Below are 18,708 nucleotides of genomic sequence, written 5' to 3'. Positions count from 1 at the left end.
CCCTAGGTGGGAATTTGCACGGCCCCCTGCCCGGGCGCCCCAGCTCTGCTTTACACTTGTATAAATAAACAGCAACAGCGCTGTCATCTCCTCATGGCCCTGAGAGGCAGTGATGGAAACCAGCTCCACAGGCAGATCCCAGATGATTTTTCCACAGGATGTGCCTGCAAGAAGGAGAGAGAGAATAAAAACTGCCATTTGCTGCAAACAAATACGCAGCAGGGATGTGGTTCGGGAATGCTGGGCCACCCAAGCACCGCAGATCCTGGCAGATCACACCCAGGCCAGGGAAAAGCAGGAAGGGAATATCAGAGATGGTCTGAAAGGAGATACTGAGGATGGGCACAGCCCTGGCACCCTGGGGACACCCAGGGCACAGAGGACAATGTCCCAGTGCTGGCACAGACCCACCCACAAACCATGGCGTGGTCATTAATCCAAATAAAAATATTTATTTAAATAACAGATTGACTCCAACACTCCCACACTGATTGTTATCCCAAAGATATTGGGACAGGTTCTTCCCCAGAGGGTGCTGGCACTGCCCAGATCCCCGGGGAATGGGCACGGCCCTGAGGCTGCCAGAGCAGCTCCAGGGGAGTTTGGGCAGCCAGGGATGCCCAGGGTGGGATTTGGGGTCTGTGCAGGGGCAGGGGCTGGGCTGGGAGATCTTTGGGGTCTGTACAGCTCAGGACATTCACTCACTGTGACTCTGTGACACCTGAGCACTCCCTGATCCATTGGGATGTCACTGGCACCGTACCCAAGGAGAGCCAGCCCAGCCCGGCCCGGTGTGTCTGTGGCATTGAGGGTTTAGGATTAGGGTGGGATTTGGGGTGTGTGCAGGGCCAGGGGCTGGATCAATGATCCTTGTGAGTCCCTCCAGCCCAGGACATTCCCTGACTGTGACTCTGTGACACCTGAGCACTCCCTGTCCCCTCGGGATGTCACTGGCACCGTGCCCAAGGAGAAGCAGCCCAGCCTGGCCTAGCATGTCTGTGGCAAGGAGGGTTTGCGGGGCGGCCGTTCGGAGCCCTCAGCAGCCGGGGCACTGCGGGGCTGCTCTGCTGGGAGGGACAGCCCAGAGCTCCCGTGAGGGACGGGCAGCTGTGAGACAGGGCACAGACAGACACACGGAACGGCTGGGAGCAGAGGAGATTAAACCCCTTAAATCCATCCCGTGCCATGGCAGGGACACCTCCCACTGTCCCAGGTGCTCCAGCCTGGCCTTGGGCACTGCCAGGGATCCAGGGGCAGCCACAGCTGCTCTGGGCACCTGTGCCAGGGCCTGCCCACCCTCATACAGCCCCATCCTGACCTGCTCCCGTTCCCTTTTCCCGTTCTCCTTTCCTGTTCTCTTTTCCATTTTCCTTTCCCATTCCCTTTTCCCTTTTTCTCTTTTCCCCTTTTCTCTTTCCCCTTTCCCTTTCCTTTTCCCTTTCCTTTTTTCTTTTTCTTTTTCTTTTTTTTTCTCTTTTTCTTTTTCTTTTTCTTTTTCTTTTTCTTTCTTTATCTTTTTTTCTTTTTCTTTTTCTTTCTTTTTCTTTTTTTCTTTTTCTCTTTTACCGCCCTCCGCCCTCCCCTCCGCCAGGGGGCGCCCGCGCCCCGCTCCCCCCCATCCTGCGGCCGAGGCGTCCGCGTCGCTGCCTGAGCGGAAGACGCGCGGGCGGGGCGGGGCAGGGCGCAGGCGCGCGGCCGGCAGCCCGCGCGGCGCAGGGCCCGGGTCCTGCGTGTGGCGGCGGCGCTCGGCCCGGCCCGGCTCGGCCCGAGATGGCGACCAAGAACTTCCGCGTGAGCGACGGCGACTGGATCTGCCCCGACAAGAAGTGAGGGCACGGCCGGGAGCGGGCCGGGCAGCGGGGCAGGCAGCGGGAGCGGGGCTCGGGGGGCACACGGGCCCGGTCTCACGGAGCCGGCTCTTGGTGTGGGACGGGGTCGGGGTAAATCGCGGCGCTCGGCTCCGGTGAGCCCCCGGCGCTGCGCGGGTTCCGGCCCCCGTTAATGCCGGCCCTCGTGCTCTGCTCCGTGCCCAGGTGCGGGAACGTGAACTTCGCCAGGAGGACGAGCTGTAACAGATGCGGCAGAGGTGAGTTCCCGGCTCACACACACCTCTTCCCCCCGTCTCCTTCTGCCCCGTAAAACTGCTCTAAAAATTCCTCTCGAACCCCAAACTGTTTGAGAAGTCCATTTATTTGTGTTTAAAAGAGCCTGAAACATTTCCAGTGAGTTCCGAGGCTGCCCTTTCAGGCGCTCTTGTGTCTCTCCCCGCAGAGAAGACGACGGAGGCCAAGATGATGAAGGCGGGGGGGACGGAGATCGGGAAGACGCTGGCCGAGAAGAGCCGGGGGCTGTTCAGCGCCAACGACTGGCAGTGCAAAACGTAGGCACCGACCCACGGCCGCTGCCTGTCCCTGGGAATTCCCTGTGCTGCCGGACAGCAGGGCTCCGGGCCACGGCCCCGGGCGTGCTCTGGGAGCAGCGCTCCTTGGCTGCACGTTAATTAATAGAGCAGCAGAAACGGCAGCACTGCCCAGCAGAGAGACCAGGTTTGCTAAGCTGGGACACTGCCCTGGTTTGGAGGGAATGTGGGGATGGCACTGCCACCCCCATGGCATTGGGAGGTGCTGCCTTCCCTGGCAGGGTGGGCAGGCCCTGGCACTGGTGCCCAGAGCAGCTGGGGCTGCCCCTGGATCCCTGGCAGTGCCCAAGGCCAGGCTGGACACTGGGACAGTGGGAGGTGTCCCTGCCATGGCAGGGTGGCACTGGGTGGGCTGTGATGTCCCTTCACACCCAGACCAGCTGTGGCTCTGGGATTCTGGGATGTGGCAATTCCAGCGAGCACCTGGCCCGGCACCAGCAGCTCTTCCCCTGCAGGGCAGGGAACAGAGCTGGGAAGGGGCTGGAGCCCCAGGAGAGGCTGAGGGAGCTGGGAAAGAGCCCTTCTGTGCAGCTGTGCTCCTGCCCATTGATTTGACATCTTCCCCACGTTTGTCCAGTGCTGTCACCTTCCCCAGTGCTGTGTCCCCACCCTTGTATTCCCAGACTGAAGTGTAACCTTTTAGCCCCAGTCTGAAGGATAACATTCCCAATCCAAGGATAACCTTTCATTCCCAGTCTGAAGGGTAAGGTTTTATTTCCATCTGAAGGGTAAGGTTTTATTCCCATCTGAAGGATGTTTAATCCCCAGTCTGAGGGATGTTTTATCCCCAGTCTGAAGGATAAGGTTTTGTTCCCAGTCTGAAGGGTAGGGTTTTATTCCCATCTGAAGGGTAAGGTTTTATCCCCAGTGTGAGGGATGCTTTATTCCCATCTGAAGGATGAGGGTTCCATGTCTGTGTCTCCCTGCAGCTGTGGCAATGTGAACTGGGCGCGGCGCTCGGAGTGTAACATGTGCAACACCCCCAAGTACGCCAAGCTGGAGGAGAGGACAGGTGAGCTGGGGGTGCCTGGGCGCTGGCACTGCTGGCAGAAAGGGCTCTGGGAATCAGAGTGGCATTCCTTGTGTTCCCTGGACTGGCACAGTTCATACAAGGGGCAGGTTCTTGGCCTCGGTGAGTTTCTGTGCTGGGGGAAGTGGTGGCTCCGAGTGGGAAATCAGCCTGAGCTGCCCCTGTGTTGGATTTTGATGTCAAGACTTTGGAAGCCATGTTTAATTAATCTGCAGAGGCCTCCTGTGGGCTGGCCACGCACAGATAAGGCTGTTATCTGCTCAGGAGGGCTGGGGCTCAGTTTCAGCTCTCCTGAGGGAACATGAGCCCAGAGGGAACTGGGGCAGGATCTCCTTACAGCTCCTGCACTCTCCCCTGTGCACCTGGGATCAGCCAGGGGATTCACTGCAGGACTGGAGCAGGGCAGGGAGTTGGGGCAAAGGGTGGAACTCCGAGGCACAGAAATAAAGGAGCCTGGAGAAGAGCACAGAGCTAGTTACTCAAAAGGAAAAACAATATTGCAGTATCGAGTATTGTGAAAATAGTAAAATGTATTAAATAATATAATCATATTTCATATAATGATTATAATTGTAAATAATATATCCATGTATTTATTACTTAAATAAGTTATTGAAGTACTTAGTACTTAATTAAGTTGATAAATACTTTTAGTGTTCCTAATCCATTATTTTAATTGGATTTGTGAGAAACTGCATTTAATAAACGTGCATGGGAACAATTCCTGTTCCTCCTGAGATCCTGTTACATCCTTGTGGCAGATTTGTGATCCCCTGAGGGTTTCCAGAGCCCCTGTGGAGGTTTCTGTGCTGCAGGCAGCTGAAGGCATTGTGTTGTTTTGCCCCTTTCTCAAGGCTATGGAGGAGGATTCAATGAGCGGGAGAACGTGGAGTACATAGAGCGGGAGGAGTCCGACGGGGAGTATGATGAGGTAAGGGAGGGCAGGGATTGCTCTGGGCAGACTCTTGTGGTGTGGTTTAAGGATATCCCATAAAATTGAAATGCAGAATGCTCACATTCCCATTCATCTCTGTAGAGGCTCATTGTCCCCAAGACGAGCATCTCTTTAAAAGTTCCTTGTTGCTAATTGATGTTCCATAGTGCTCCCCTTTCCCTTGGGGCAAGATCCTATTTAAAATTGATGATTATTTATTTTCTTATAGAAGTGTTATCAAAATTACAGTTGGTGATGTATTTGTGATTAAATCCTGCTCTAATCCTGGCACAAAATTCCTCAGTTTGGGCGCAAAAAGAAAAAGTACCGGGGGAAGCCAGTGGGCCCTGCCTCCATCCTGAAGGAAGTGGAAGATAAGGAGTCTGAGGGGGAGGATGAGGACGATGAGGATGAAGATCTCTCCAAGTATAAATTGGATGAGGTAGGATGGTTTGTTGTCTTGAAGCATTCTTTTAGTCATGATTTCAGGGCTGCCCAGAAGCAGAAGGGCTGGTCAGTGTTTTCAGCTGCCTTTAGAGCAGAACTCTGGCAGTAATGGTGCCCAGAGCTGCTGGAAGAGATGTGCACAAGCTCTGCTTTGTTCTAAATACCTGCACTCAAAAATGGGCAGTCTTAAATCATCAGTGACTAGCTGAGATCAGAACCCAGAACTCCAAGATGTTTATTTGGAACCTGGATGTGTGGTTACCATGTATAGCACGTGCTCTTGAGTTTTTCCTAGGCTTTTCAAACCACATCAAATTTTTTTTTTATAAAATGAAATAAAATATTCTGAGGGGTTTTTCCATCTTTTCTGAGCTATGTGAGTATCATTTATTGGATTTTCCACATCTTTGGGCAGCAGCCCGGCAGAGACGTGCAGATGGTGCTGTTTTACACAGCCATCACCAAACTTTGCATATGCGATCTGTCTCTGCAGAGTTGGGCTTTGCTTAGAGATTCTGAGGGTGAAAATTCATTTAAGTGGTAAAAATGTGTCTGTGTGCCCATTAACTCTATTAAATAACGGGGGGTTTGATTCAATACCAATTTTCAGTCACTCTTTACTGCTTAAAATTGTGGGGTCTCATTAACTTCCGCTCAGTTTCCAAAGGCCGGGTAGGATCAGGAGGTAAAGGCTGGAATAAGTAAAAACTGAAGGGGAGCTGAAAGCGTTGCCTGAGCGTGCTGTGTTGTGCCTGTGCAGGATGAGGATGAAGATGATGCTGACCTGTCCAAGTACAACCTGGATGCCAGTGAGGAGGAGGACACCAACAAGAAGAAGAAGGCGCCGAGGCGCAGCCGCTCCAAGTCCCGCTCCTCCCGCTCGCGCTCGTCCTCGCGCTCATCCTCTCACTCGAGCTCAAGGTCTAGGTCCAGGTAAACGGGTACAGGTCCAGGGTAACGCCAGGCAAAATGTCAGTATCTGACTTCCTTATTTACTTTGTTTCGTTGCCTTACAGTTGTGTGATGATGTGAATAACTCTCCCTTTACAGAGGTGGTGATGCTCTGCCTGAGCTGCAGCAGGGAGGCTCTCTGGGGCTTCTTTAGTGATTTAAGTTGATATTTAGTGAAATCCTTCAGAGAAATGGAATAATGTAATTTATTTTCAGGTTTTCAGGCTCGTTGGCCATGTGTGGTTCTGTTGTTGGACAGAGGGGGGCACTGCTGGAGAGGGAGGAGGTGGCAGAAGAGGCAGTGACAGTGCAGCCCAGGCAGATTCAGGGAAAGGACGCAGTGGGAATATCCTGGGAATAAAGACAAGAAACTTGAACTTGAGTTAATGGCAAGTAACAAAGTTTTAAATGCAATGACAATGTTGTCAGAACCTTCCTATCCCTGGAACAGTCCAAGGCCTGACTGGACAGGACTTGGAGCAGCCTGGTCTGGTGAAAGGTGTCCCTGCCCATGGAACAGCAAATTGAGATGAGCTTTAAGGTCCCTCCCAACACAAACCACTCTGGAATTCTCTAATAACACTGAGGGTTTATAGGGGACCTTACAAAGGTCTGCTGGGCAGGCTTATGCTCTCTCATTGCTATTTAAATTCAGTAATAAATGAACAGTTCAGTCAGTGCTTTGAAATTGGGTGATGTCAATATTGGAGCTTTTGAGCTGCCTTACAGCTCATGGCAGGAGGATCCTGATAATTCAGAACAAGCTCCCAGGGTCATTTATTAAATTCACATCTGTAAAGTTCAAGTTTCTTCTAATCTTGTCAGCTTCATCATTGCCCCTCTGTGCTCTCAGTGCTGTCACTGCCCAAATTCTGCAGCCCCAGCCTCTGGCTTGGCTTCTCCCCACCACTGTTGGCTCTTGCTCCTGCTGCCTCTTCTGTTCCTCAGCCTCCCCTGCTTCCCACTGCTCAGAGCAGTGTGAGTGCTTGGCTGGGAGGCTCCAAGGACACTCAACAACCTCACCTGCCCATAACTTAGGTCATTAATTCACAAATATTAACAGTGAAGTAGAAAGTAACATGTCCTAACTGAGATTTCAACTTCCTCTTGAACTTTTTGCTTTTAGCTACGGATAATTGGAAATATCAGTTGCCATTTGTGGATGCCTTTTTTGTGGGTTTTAAAAAGGTTTAAATGCAATTTCCTAGCTAGGAAATATTCATACTACTGTGTCCTGCACAGTAAAATGAGAAAGCTGTGGTAACAGTATAAACTCAGAGGCTGACAGCAAGTAGAATATATTTTACCTGAAAATGTTATTAGAATTTGTTTTCAATGCTTTTGTTTCCAGTGGTTGCTGGAGCGTGCTGCCATTGTTAAATTCCTCTTGTGGTTTGTGCTTTAGAGAAAATCCATCAGTGAAAAACTGGGAAATAATTGTGGCCAGTTGCAAGTTGTGTTGGATATGGCAGTATTTTAGCCCCAAATTAACCACTTAATTTATAATGCAGGGGAAAATCTTTATGAAAATTTGAAGATTATTACAAAGTGCTTGTGAGAACTGGCTGGGGGGAAATTGAACTGCCCAATCCTAATGCTCTCATCTGCTCTGCCTCTGAAGGAAACTGATGGGTTTCCAGTTAAGGCACAAATTAAAACATTGATTTCATTAAATAACGAACAGATAGGAAGTTATTTCTTTTTGCCAGATAACTGCAATCCCGTTTAATTGTTCTGCTTTGTTTTAGGAGCCATAATCTAAAGCTGCCTTTGTAATGTTTTTAATACCGTGTAGAAGTGTCTGGTTTTAAGTGTGCTGTGGTGATGCTGGGGGCAGGAGGGGATTGGCATTTTCAGACTCAGACTGTGTTGCTGCCTCGTGTCTGCTGCTCTCAGGAGCAGTAACTCTGCTAAATGCAAGTCAGACGCTGGAAAAAGATCTCCCGTGTTGTTGCAGGTCCCATTCCAGGAGTTCTTCCAGTTCCAGATCGAGATCCCGCTCCAGCTCCAGGGAACAGTCGCGGTCCCGTGGGTCCAAATCCAGGTGAATGAGGTACCGGCCTGTCCCTGCACAGACACAGGGCGCAGGCTGCAGCTGCTCTGGCCCCACCGTGAGGCTGTGCTGCTCAGACAGACATTAACTGCTTTTTGTCTTGGAAGTCAGCCCTGCTGGGTCTCTGCACCGGGTGTTGCCACCACAGCTGAGTTCACTGAGGAGCAGAGGTTTTGGTGCAAGAGTTAAGTCTGGCCTAAGCCGGACGAGCGGACGCCACCGAGCTGCAGTGGAGGAAGAAGGATTTCAGTGCATGGTTCCCTGCTGCAGGCATTTGGGTGCTTTTCCTGTTTCCACTGGGGCTGCTTGAGCTGGAGGATGTTAGAAATGCCACTGTCCTTCTTGTTTTGTGTCCAGTGAGAATTCTGCACCTTCGCGAGACAGGGCAGCCGTTCCTGTGTAAACCTGGGGGATCACAGGAACATGTTGGTAGGAAATGGTGGGAGAGGCTGAGAGCAGTCAGAGTGATTTGTGTAGAGCATCACTGAGCTGGGCAGGGCACAGGAGCCAAAGCACGTTTGAGATCTTGCACAGGCATTCCGTTGGCAGAACATTGCCTCTGTGATGGAATGAAGGGCTGTCCCTTCTCCATGCATGCAGAGAATCCCAAAATTCTAAATGAGGTTGGAAATGACAATCACAAATGGTGCCATCACCCCTTGGGAACAGGGACGTGCTGTGGATTATCCCGTGAGGGTCAGCGCAGGATGGAATTCGTGCTTTTGGGAAGAGGAAAGGTGTCCCTGTGCCCCACCAGAGGGGCACTGTGTTCCAAGAAATGCTCTTTAATATTCTGACTCTATTCTGAGAGGCTTTTTGCAGTATTTTGGTTGAGGAAGGTTTTAGTCTCTTCACAAATGTAGTGTGAGATCTGTAAATATAACAGCTGGATTTGTTACTGTTTGGTCAGATGAACATGCAGTGTGAAATGTCCATTAGGATAAAGTGAACCATAGTAAATCAGCTTTAGATCTCTGGTTTCCAGGTTATTCTGATGTGTGGATTTAACTGCTGAGGAAGGTCCTTACAGAGGCAACTTCCCAGCAGTTGCCAGTGCTTTTTTCCCAAAATGGCTCATTTTGGTGAAGGCTGGGGAGAGCTTTCCAAACCATTGGTGGCCCATTTACCAGGAAACACTACTTAGCAGAGTTTCTTAGGCAAGCTGCCCTGGCAGTAGCAGTGTTCTTGGCAGAGTAAGTATGGAAGCCTCTCATGTTTATTTTCCATACCCTTGGAGAAAACAGAGTAGTGAATGTTGATGAAAACTGTCTCTGCTTGTTCTGTCTTTGTGCCTTCTTCACGGTCCCAGAATTAAATGTGGTTTATTTCTCAATCAATAAAGATCCAGCTCCAGGTCCTACAGGGGGTCTTCCACCCCAAGGAAAAGATCTGGCTCCAGCTCTCGCTCCTCGTCTTCCCCCGAGAGAGGCAAGAAGCGAAGCCGCTCTAGATCCTCTTCCTCTGGTGATCGCAAAAAAAGGCGCTCGAGATCACGGTCACCCGAAAGGTTTGGGTTTATGTAGAATAAGAATGGCTGTATTGACATGTGTGATGGTTTATTGTAATTATCCAAGGACTGAGGTTCACTGGGAAGCTATTGAATCCGAGCAGTTACTCTCATAGTAAAAGTAGTTTCCTCACTTGCCCTACTCTTACTTTTGTTAACCCCTTTGTAATTGCTTTTTTTAATAACTTTCCCCCCTCCAATGAAAGTCCTCCTGGTAGGAGCATGTTCTGTATAAAGACCTGGCTCACCCTTCTTTCAGTGTGTGACAGTGTTAATGTGTTCATTAATGAATTATTTTCTTAAATACTGCATTGAAATAGAAACTGTATTCTACTCTCAGTATTAAACTTAGACTTTTAGTGTTAAATTAGATGCTTAAAGTTACTTGTATATTCTTGTAAGGCCCCCATGAGATATACTTGGCTTCCAGCTATGGTAGGATGCTGCTCAGAGTGGGTGCCAGGATGAATCTGAGCTCATTTCTGTGCATGCTTTCTCCATTTGTATCTTGCAGACGCCGCAGATCTTCCTCCGGATCTTCCCATTCTGGTTCCCGTACGAGTTCTAAAAAGAAATAATGTGTAAAAGCTCACACTTACAAAAACCCACCAAAATTCCAGTCAGTGCATGAGACATTTTTAAGAAGTTGGTGTCTTACTTGGTCAGAAGTGCTCAATCTGCTAGTAGAGGTGCATGTCTGTCCTGGCTTTCTGGCAAGCTGCAGCTTTGTTCATCCATCACCCAAACCCGCAGTAGCATTTTAAGCCATAAACTCCCCGGCAGAGGGGGAAGTTCTGTGGTGTGGGGGGTTTTGTTGTTTTTCAAGATCAGTTCCTCTGTTCCTGGCTCCCTCAGCTGGAGGAGCAGGTTGGGAATGCCCGGCACAGCTCTTTGTGCGAGGAGAGGCCGTGAGTTTTGCAGAGCAGGACGGAGCTCCCGTGGGACCACAGCAGGGGCAGGGCTGGGGGACCTGGGCCGGCAGCGGGGCCTCGGGCTGAGCAGTTTTTGTTTTGCCGCGTAGCAGTGCCAGTGCAGATGGACACCCCTCTCTAGCAGCTCAAACCCCCGGTCCATCATGATTCCAGAGGGAATTAGGCTCGTTCCTGGCGAGGGAGGATGTTTGCAGCCAGCACAGTGCTGTGGCTGTGGTGGCTTCCAGAGCCGGACTCCGGCATCCCTCCTTCCAAACGGAGCGGTTGGGATCTGCTCTTGGGCTGGAGGAGTGTGGAACTGGCTCCTTGGAATCAAGGGAAGCTTCTGCAGGCCGCCTGTAAAATTTCCTTTGGGGCTGACTAAAATTTTCAAGGTATCTTAATTTTATTTTTCTTTAAAAATGAGAATGAATAAACTGTGTAGAAAGTTCTGGCATCTTCAACGTCTTCTTCATCGATCATTCTTTTTCCCTTCAACATAATTTATGGCTTAAAATGCTTTATGGAATCCATTTGAGTACAAAACTTGGTCTCTCTTGAGCTCCGTTTGGTTAAGAAAGGTTTAAGTTTCTTCAGTGCCATCACAAGGTAAGTATGGTAAGGAAAACTCTTCTTCTTAAGCAAGCAAAGAGCAATATACCTTCATTTATTTCAGTAATAAAACTGCCAGATTTGCTGCTTGTTTTGATAAACTGCACAGAAACAAACGGAGCAAAATCGAAAAACTCCATTCTGCTTTATTTTTCTCTTTTTTTCCTTTTTTTTGAGCCATGTCTTTTGGACTGGTCTAGAAGCAAAATGTTTTTGGTGTAGAGGTATTTTGATAAATCTCTTTGCAGAAAAATGCAGTTTCTTTAATGCTTTCTTTTCTCTCTAATTCCCATGCTAAATGTGTGTAGGTTGCACAAGAGCAGGTTAGTCTGTAACTGTGCCTCTGACTTCAACGTCCAACTAAACTGTAAAACCAGATCAAGTAGACGCTCTGTTGTTAGCCTTGGGTTTTCTTGTGCTTTGTATTCCAATTGTTGCTGTACTTAACAGATGGGAGGTTTTAAAGTTAGCAACGGATAGGCCACAGGCAAAGGAGGAGGAGGATGATTCATTTGGCTTAGAGAACATGTAAGGCAAAATGATGCTGTAGACAAGTGTAAATAAAACCTGTGAGTCAACTGTGCTCGAGTGCTTTGTCTTGGGGCCACTCAGACTTCCCTGTCACCTGCACTGACCCTGATCCCTGTCACCTGCACTGACCCTCATCCTGTGAGTCAGCTCACCTGGCCCACAAAATTCCCACACGTTCACATCGTTGCAATCCTTTAAGTCTTAAAAATAATTTTTAATTTCAACAGCAAAAAACTTATAATGGGAATGAATATCTTGGGCTGGATGAGACTCACAGCGATCATTGATCCAGACCCCCCCAGCAATCCCACCCTGGGCATCCCTGGCAGCATCCAAACTCTCCCGGATCCTTGGCTGCCTCGGGGCCGTGCCCAGCACCCTTTGGGGGGAAGAACCTTTCCCAAAATCCACCCTGAGCTCCTCATGCCCAGCCTGGGGCCGTTCCCTCTGCTCCTGTCCCTGTTCCCTGGAGCAGAGCCCGACCCCCCCGGCTGTGCCCTCCTGGCAGGAGCTGTGCAGAGCCACAAGGGCCCCTGAGCCTCCTTTGCTCCAGGCTCAGCCCCTGCCCAGCTCCGTTCCCTGCCCAGCCCGGTTCCCGCTCCCTTCCCACGGGCTCTGCCCGCTCTCGCTCCCGCTCCGCCCCGGGGCGGGTCCCGCCCGTCCGTCCCTCACATAAAGCGGCGGCGGGGCGCTGCCGGCTCCGTGCCCTCTCCGTGCTCGCTGCGCGCGGGCTCTGCCGGCTCCGTGCCCGCTCCGTGCCCGCTCCATGCGGGCTCTGTCGGCTCCGGGATGAGCCCGTGGCAGCAGCGCCCGCCCAACGGCAGCGCGGCCGGCGGGCCGGGCCCGCGGGGGAACGGCACGGGCCGGGCGGAGCGCGGCAGCGCCGTGTCCGTGGCCATCCCGCTGACCATGATGCTGACGGGCGTCGCGGGCAATGCGCTGGCCATGCTGCTCGTGTCCCGCAGCTACCGCGCCAAGGGCAGCCGCAGGAAGCGCTCCTTCCTGCTGTGCATCGGCTCCCTGGCGCTCACCGACATGCTGGGCCAGCTGCTCACCAGCCCCGTCGTCATCTCCGTGTACCTGTCGGGCCGGCCCTGGGCGGCCATGGACCCCTCGGGCCGCCTCTGCGACTTCTTCGGCTTCAGCATGACGGTGTTCGGGCTGTGCCCGCTGCTGATCGCCAGCGCCATGGCGGTGGAGCGGGCGCTGGCCATCCGCGCCCCGCACTGGTACGCCAGCCACATGAGCCCGCGGGCCACCGAGCGCGGCCTGGCCGCCATCTGGGCCGCCGGCGTGGCCTTCGCGCTGCTGCCGCTGGCCGGGCTGGGCCGCTACGCGCTGCAGTGGCCCGGCACCTGGTGCTTCATCAGCACGGCCGGCGGCAGCGCCTTCGCCGCCGCCTTCGCCGCGCTGGGGCTGCTGTCCCTCGTGGTGACCGGCGCCTGCAACCTGGCCACCATCGAGGCGCTGGTGTCGCGCTGCCGAGCCAAGGCCGGCGCGCCTCAGCCCGGCTCGCGCTGGGGCCGCATCGCCACCGAGACGCTGCTGCAGCTGCTGGGCATCATGTGCGTGCTCTCGGCCTGCTGGGCACCGCTGCTGGTAGGTGAGCCCCCACCGGGGCTGCCCTCCGCGTCCTCGGGGGCGGGAGCGGCGCGGCCGGCACGGGGAGGCTCCGGGGGCATCCATGGACAGCGGGCACAGGGACAGTGGTGCAGAGCGTGGGACGGGTGTAGCAGAGGAGCTGGAGAGGCCCCAGAGGAGGACATCCATGGACAGCCCCTGGGGAGGACAGCAGGGACAGGGACAGGGGTGCAGAGCGTGGGACGGGTGTAGGAGAGGAGCTGGGAAAGGTCCCAGAGCGAGACATCCATGGACAGCCCCTGGGGAGGACAGCAGGGACAGGGACAGGGGTGCAGAGCATGGGACGGGTGTAGCACAGGAGCTGGGAGAGGCCCCAGAGGAGAGCCGAGTGCAGGGAAAGCAGCTGCAGGAACCGGAGACAAAAGGAGAAGAACAAGCTTCTTGTGCAGAGGAGAAAAGGGGGATGTGGCAGAGGCTCTGGGAGCAGGACGCTGCAGCCGGATGGGATTGAGGGGTTTTTGTTTGCTCCCACCTTGCAGCAAAACTGCTGTCAGTGTTTTATGGGAAAGTGCACAAGCCGTGACTTGTGAGTGCCTTGTGGCTGGCAGCCCGCTGTGTTTGATTTACAGCAGCCTTCAGGGCTTGTCCGGCCTGCTCTTTAAGGAACATTGCATTGCTTTCCACTATTTTATAATTCCTTCCTTCAGAACCCCTCCTCGTGATGCAGGAGTGGGGGAGGCAGAATGCACATCTCTGCTGAGTGGGACCAGGGCACCCGGGGGCTGGAATCCCAGAAGGCTGGGTTATTCTATCAAGGACTAGTGGGATTTTAGGAGAATTTGTTCTTGGGCTCTCTGAGCAGGATGGGCTGAAGCTGGTTGAGGAAATGCTGAGGTTATGTGAAAGGTTCTTTGTGGCTGGAGGAGTTTTCTTCATGTCCTGTCACCCCTGAGGGTTCCACCAGCCTTGCAGCATGAGAGGAGAGCCCTGAGGCGGGGGAGGCGTTCCCTCCTCCCTCATAACCAGGTAAACCAGTGAGGAAGCAGGGATTCCGCTTGGTGGTTTGGTGCCCTGGGCATTTCTGTGGTTTCAGAGGCAGGAGTGAAGCCACAGGCACGGGGGGTTCCAGCAGCACTTCCCTTCCCTCTGCGGCAGCAGCAACACTTGGAGGTGCGGAACTTCTTCTGTGGGGTTCTCACAATGCAGACTCATGGCTGCAGGGGTATTTTTACAAGTACACCTCCATTTTTATGCATAAATTTCCATTTACGTGCTCCCCAACTTGTTCTGCACACCCCTGAGGTGCACGTCAGGAATTAGAGACCAGACTTCTGGAGAAGTGAGCACAGAGAATGCAAAAGCCTTTTCAGTGAGAGCCAGCTCGTAGCAATCATTTAACCCGTAGCTGCAGCACTCAGCAGTTGTAAGAAACAGCTGAAATGGAAATCTGGCACTTTGCAGAGGAGGTTTTTTTGTTTCTGTGTTTTTTTTAAAGACATCTGAGTTTTGTAACTGAGAACTAATGGATCCTGGCAGCTGCTGCTGCGAGGTAAACAGCGCCCTCGCCACGCACGGTATTTTTAGAGCTGATCTGTTGATGGAAACGACAAAATCAAATGTGATTTAGGGGCGGAGGGAAAGCTCTGACATGTGGCTGTGCTCTGGAGGGCTCCTTGCCGTGTCTCTGCTGCCTTGGGAAGGAGGAGGGGAGGAGAGCAGGCAGGGCAGGAATCGTTCCCTTTTTCCAAGGGAGCACCTGGGAGAGCACCCCACTCCAGGGTGGCGGTGCTGGTTCCCAGTTCACACTGACCTGTTTCCTTTGGAGCCTGCGCTGACGGGACTCAGGGAATGGCTTCCCAGAGGGCAGGGTTAGAGTTAGAGGGGATGTTGGAAGGAATTCCTGGCACAGGGTGTCCACAGCAGCTGTGGCTGCCCTGGATCCCTGGCCAGGCTGGACATTGGGCTGGGAGCAGCCTGGGACAGTGGGAGGTGTCCCTGCCGTGGCACTGGGAGGGATTTAAGGTCCCTCCATTCCCAAACCAGTCTGGGATTCTGAGATAGCCCCTGAGCTGGAGGGAAGCAGACAAATGACCCCGAGGTGAAATGGAGCGAGCTGGATTTCACAGAAACGCCGCTGCAGCACAACCTGGAATTATAATAATAATAATTTTGGAGTTCCAGCTACAAAATTATTTCTTCCCAGAGTTGTTCCCGAGTTATTTAAAGCTAAAATGCTCAGAAGTTCTGCTGCTCTTCCTGTTAAAATACTTCTGCTCCTTATCCCTCCTGGCAGACAGAAATTACAGACGTATAAAACCACACTCATGATAACAGTAAAGTTTTGGCTGCTCTTGTTGAATAAATCCAATCATCAGCATTTTGAGCCAGATTTTTAATGGCATGAATTATGTTGACTATTCCACCTGATGTTGTTCCTCTGCCTTGTGCAGGCTTTTAATCCATTTAGAAGACCAATACGGGCCATGATAAACAACCTCTAATGATATCAAACAAACAAAATTTCCAGTAGAGCAGCTGTTGGCCCAACAACTACTCCAATAAAGGGATATTACGTAATAAAACCAGAAAAGAGCAGCAGTCGTGTGCTTGGGAACTGTATTTTTATTAGCCTGGTGGTTTTGGAGCTCCATCTGAAAAGAGATGGCAGAGTCTGGACAGGGCCAGTGTGTGAAGAGCCAGGGAAGCGGTCAGGCTCTGGCAGTGTGGGTCTGGTGCTCCAGTGGCTCCCCATGAGCTCTGGGTCTGTGTCCATGTTTGCACAAAGCTCTGCATCCCTGTTTTCACAAGGCTCTATCTGTGGCCACTTCGGTCAATGAAATGTCGTGGGTAGAATCCTCAGCTGCTTCTGTTTAAAGAAACAAAAACAATCCTGTGCTGTCCACGCTGCCCTGCCCTCCAGACTCAGCCCAGGCTTTCCAAGGTCAACACATGGTTATTGATCTGGCCCCCAGAATATCCCTTGGAGTGGAAAAATCCTCCCTGGAGCCTCTGCTCCCGGTCACCGCGGCTCCGGCTGTCCCTGCTGTGGGGACAGCAGCAGCCCAGTTGGGACCTTTGTGGTGACACAGCTCTGAGGAGCCTTCCTGTGGGATTGCAGGTTGCCTCTTTGCAAGGGCCGGGGCTGGCAGTGATTCCCAGCGGGTCTGCTCCCTCCGGCTGTTCCCAGCAGTTCTGAGACTGGCTGCTGCTTTGTCTGGGGCTGGAAGGGCTGGGACTGCTGGGCAGGGCTGGGTGCGCATCCATTTCTGTGGCACCGGGAGCACACAGAGCAGGATGGGCACTGGGAGCACACACAGAGCAGGATGGACAGACTGCCCCACTGGGAGCACACAGAGCAGGATGGACAGACTGCCCCACTGGGGGCACACAGAGCAGGATGGGCACTGGGAGCACACACAGAGCAGGATGGACAGACTGCCCCACTGGGGGCACACAGAGCAGGATGGGCAGACTGCCCCACTGGCAGCACACTCAGCAGGATGGACAGACAGCCCCACTGGGGGCACACTCAGCAGGATGGACAGACTGCCCCACTGGGGGCACACAGAGCAGGATGGGCACTGGGAGCACACACAGAGCAGGTTGGGCAGACTGCCCCACTGGGGGCACACACAGCACAATGGACAGACAGCCCCACTGGGAGCACACAGAGCACAATGGACAGACAGCCCCACTGGGGGCACACAGAGCAGGATGGGCACTGGGAGCACACACAGAGCAGGATGGACAGACTGCCCCACTGGGGGCACACACAGCACAATGGACAGACTGCCCCACTGGGGGCACACAGAGCAGGATGGGCAGACTGCCCCACTGGGAGCACACACAGCACAATGGACAGACTGCCCCACTGGGGGCACACACAGCACAATGGACAGCCCTGTTCCGCAGGGATCCCAGGCAGCAGGCTCACACAGCTGGGGCCTCCAGGTCATGTCCAGGAAAGATTTGTGAGCAGATAAAGGATCCATTCAGGAAAACCAGGTGTGCAGGAGCCCTCCCACAGAATCCCATACAGGCTGGGGTTGGGAGGGACCTTAAAGCTCATGCAGTTCCACGCATGACACCTTCCACCATCCGTGGCTGCCCCAAGCCCTGTCTGGAACACTTAAAGGAATGCAGGGGCAGCCCCAGGCTGCTCTGTGGTGACCTGCAGCCCTGACCGTGTCCCTTCCCCTGTCCCCCCTGTAGGTGACCATGCTGCGGATGGTGTCGGAGCCCGCGGCCGGGCCGTGCCGGGGCTGGCAGCGCTGGGAGCCGCGCCGGGAGTGCAACCTGCCGCTGACGGCCGTGCGCCTGGCCTCGCTCAACCAGATCCTGGACCCCTGGGTGTACCTGCTGCTGCGCCGCATCCTGCTGCGCAAGTGCCGCCAGGCCGCCAGCGCCGTGTCGCACTGCCCCAACGGCGCCGAGTGCAGGGACAGCCACACGGACAGGGCCCTCACCCTGTCCCGCGACATCCGCCACACCGCCGCCTGACCGACGCTGCACGATGGCCTGGGGACACCACAGCGGCCTGGGGACATCCCACAGCGGCCTGGGGACACCACTGCGGCCTGGGAGACATCCCACAGCGGCCTGGGGACACCACTGCGGCCTGGGGACACCACAGCGGCCTGATGGATGCTGCACAATGGTCTGGGGGACACTGCAGTGGCCTGGGGGACATCCCACAATGGCCAGGGAGACATCCTACAATGGCCTGAAGGAACACTCCACTGCATCCTGGGGGACATCCCACAGTGGCCTGAGGGACACTGCACAGCAGCCTGGGGGACACTGCAGTGGCCTAAGGGACATGCCACAATGGCCTGAGGGACACTCTACAGCAGCCTGAGGGACATTCTACAATGGCCCAAGGGGACATCGCACAATGGCCTGAGAGGACATCCCACAATGGTCTGAGGGGACATTCCCACAATGGCCTGAGGAAAATGTCCTGAGGGGACATTCCCTCCTGGGAATCTGCTCCGGGCTGGCACCCCCTCACCGTGTCACTGCTTGGACCCAGAGTGCCAAATTCTTCCTGCAGGGTGCCACAAGTGCTGGGATACAGCAGGACAGGACACTCCCTCCGTGGGCACTGGTGGCTGAGCTGCACAACGGGATGGGGACATCCCATGGTCCCTGCAGAACGAGATAAGGACATTCCACAGTCACTGCAGACAGCATGAGGACATCCCACAGTCACGGTCACTCCTGGCTGAGCTGCAGAATGGGATGAGGACATTCCCTGGTCACTGCAACAGGATGAGGATATTCCATGGCCACTGCCACTCGCAGCTGAGATGCTCAGTGGGAAGTCTTGTGGGCCTGAAATAGAGCCTGAGGGGGCTTCTCTTGCTTTAAGGTGGAAAAAAATTCTTTCCTGACAGCCAACAGATTCTAGAGAAGGAATTACTGAGGGGACTCACTCCTGAGAATGTTTAACACTAACATCTTCAGAGAGTCCTTCCTCCTCCTTTCTGGACGGGCAAAAGGAGACAGGGAGGAAAACCACAGGAATAAGGAAAAAAAAACGAAATTTGATTGGATTTCAGTGTCTTAAAGCTGAGCAGGGGTGGTGGCAGTGATGGAACACCCATCCCTTCCAGGAACTGAGGGCAGCACGAGTCTCCTGAGTCACAGATGTGTCCTGATAAGCACTCGCCCGTCCCCGTGTGGCAGCTGAGAGAGCTTGAGGAGGATTAGCACTGGGGCAAGGGGAGAAA

The 18,708-nt window shown here is 53.5% G+C and overlaps 2 protein-coding genes across 2 annotated transcripts; both read left to right on the top strand.

Moving 5' to 3' along the window:
* Positions 1 to 1,711: 1,711 nt before the first annotated feature.
* On the top strand, positions 1,712 to 11,447 carry ZRANB2 (zinc finger RANBP2-type containing 2). The gene is made up of 10 exons (XM_054294544.1): positions 1,712 to 1,826; positions 2,034 to 2,086; positions 2,272 to 2,380; positions 3,349 to 3,431; positions 4,304 to 4,380; positions 4,688 to 4,825; positions 5,591 to 5,763; positions 7,739 to 7,825; positions 9,177 to 9,341; positions 9,856 to 11,447. The coding sequence occupies exons 1-10, from the start codon at positions 1,771 to 1,773 to the stop codon at positions 9,917 to 9,919; spliced, it is 1,005 nt and encodes a 334-aa protein (XP_054150519.1). The 5' UTR covers positions 1,712 to 1,770; the 3' UTR covers positions 9,920 to 11,447.
* Positions 11,448 to 12,184: 737 nt separating this feature from the next.
* Positions 12,185 to 17,476, top strand: PTGER3 (prostaglandin E receptor 3). The gene is made up of 2 exons (XM_054294540.1): positions 12,185 to 12,994; positions 17,189 to 17,476. Exons 1-2 carry the CDS (start codon positions 12,185 to 12,187, stop codon positions 17,474 to 17,476), a joined length of 1,098 nt encoding a protein of 365 aa, XP_054150515.1.
* Positions 17,477 to 18,708: the final 1,232 nt, after the last annotated feature.

The sequence above is a fragment of the Melozone crissalis genome, unplaced genomic scaffold, assembly GCF_028551555.1.
Source record: "Melozone crissalis strain CALT ecotype California unplaced genomic scaffold, PUWL_Pcris_2 ptg000254l_1, whole genome shotgun sequence".
NCBI classification, from domain to species: Eukaryota; Metazoa; Chordata; class Aves; order Passeriformes; family Passerellidae; genus Melozone; species Melozone crissalis.
This window is presented reverse-complemented; position numbering and strand designations above follow the sequence as displayed.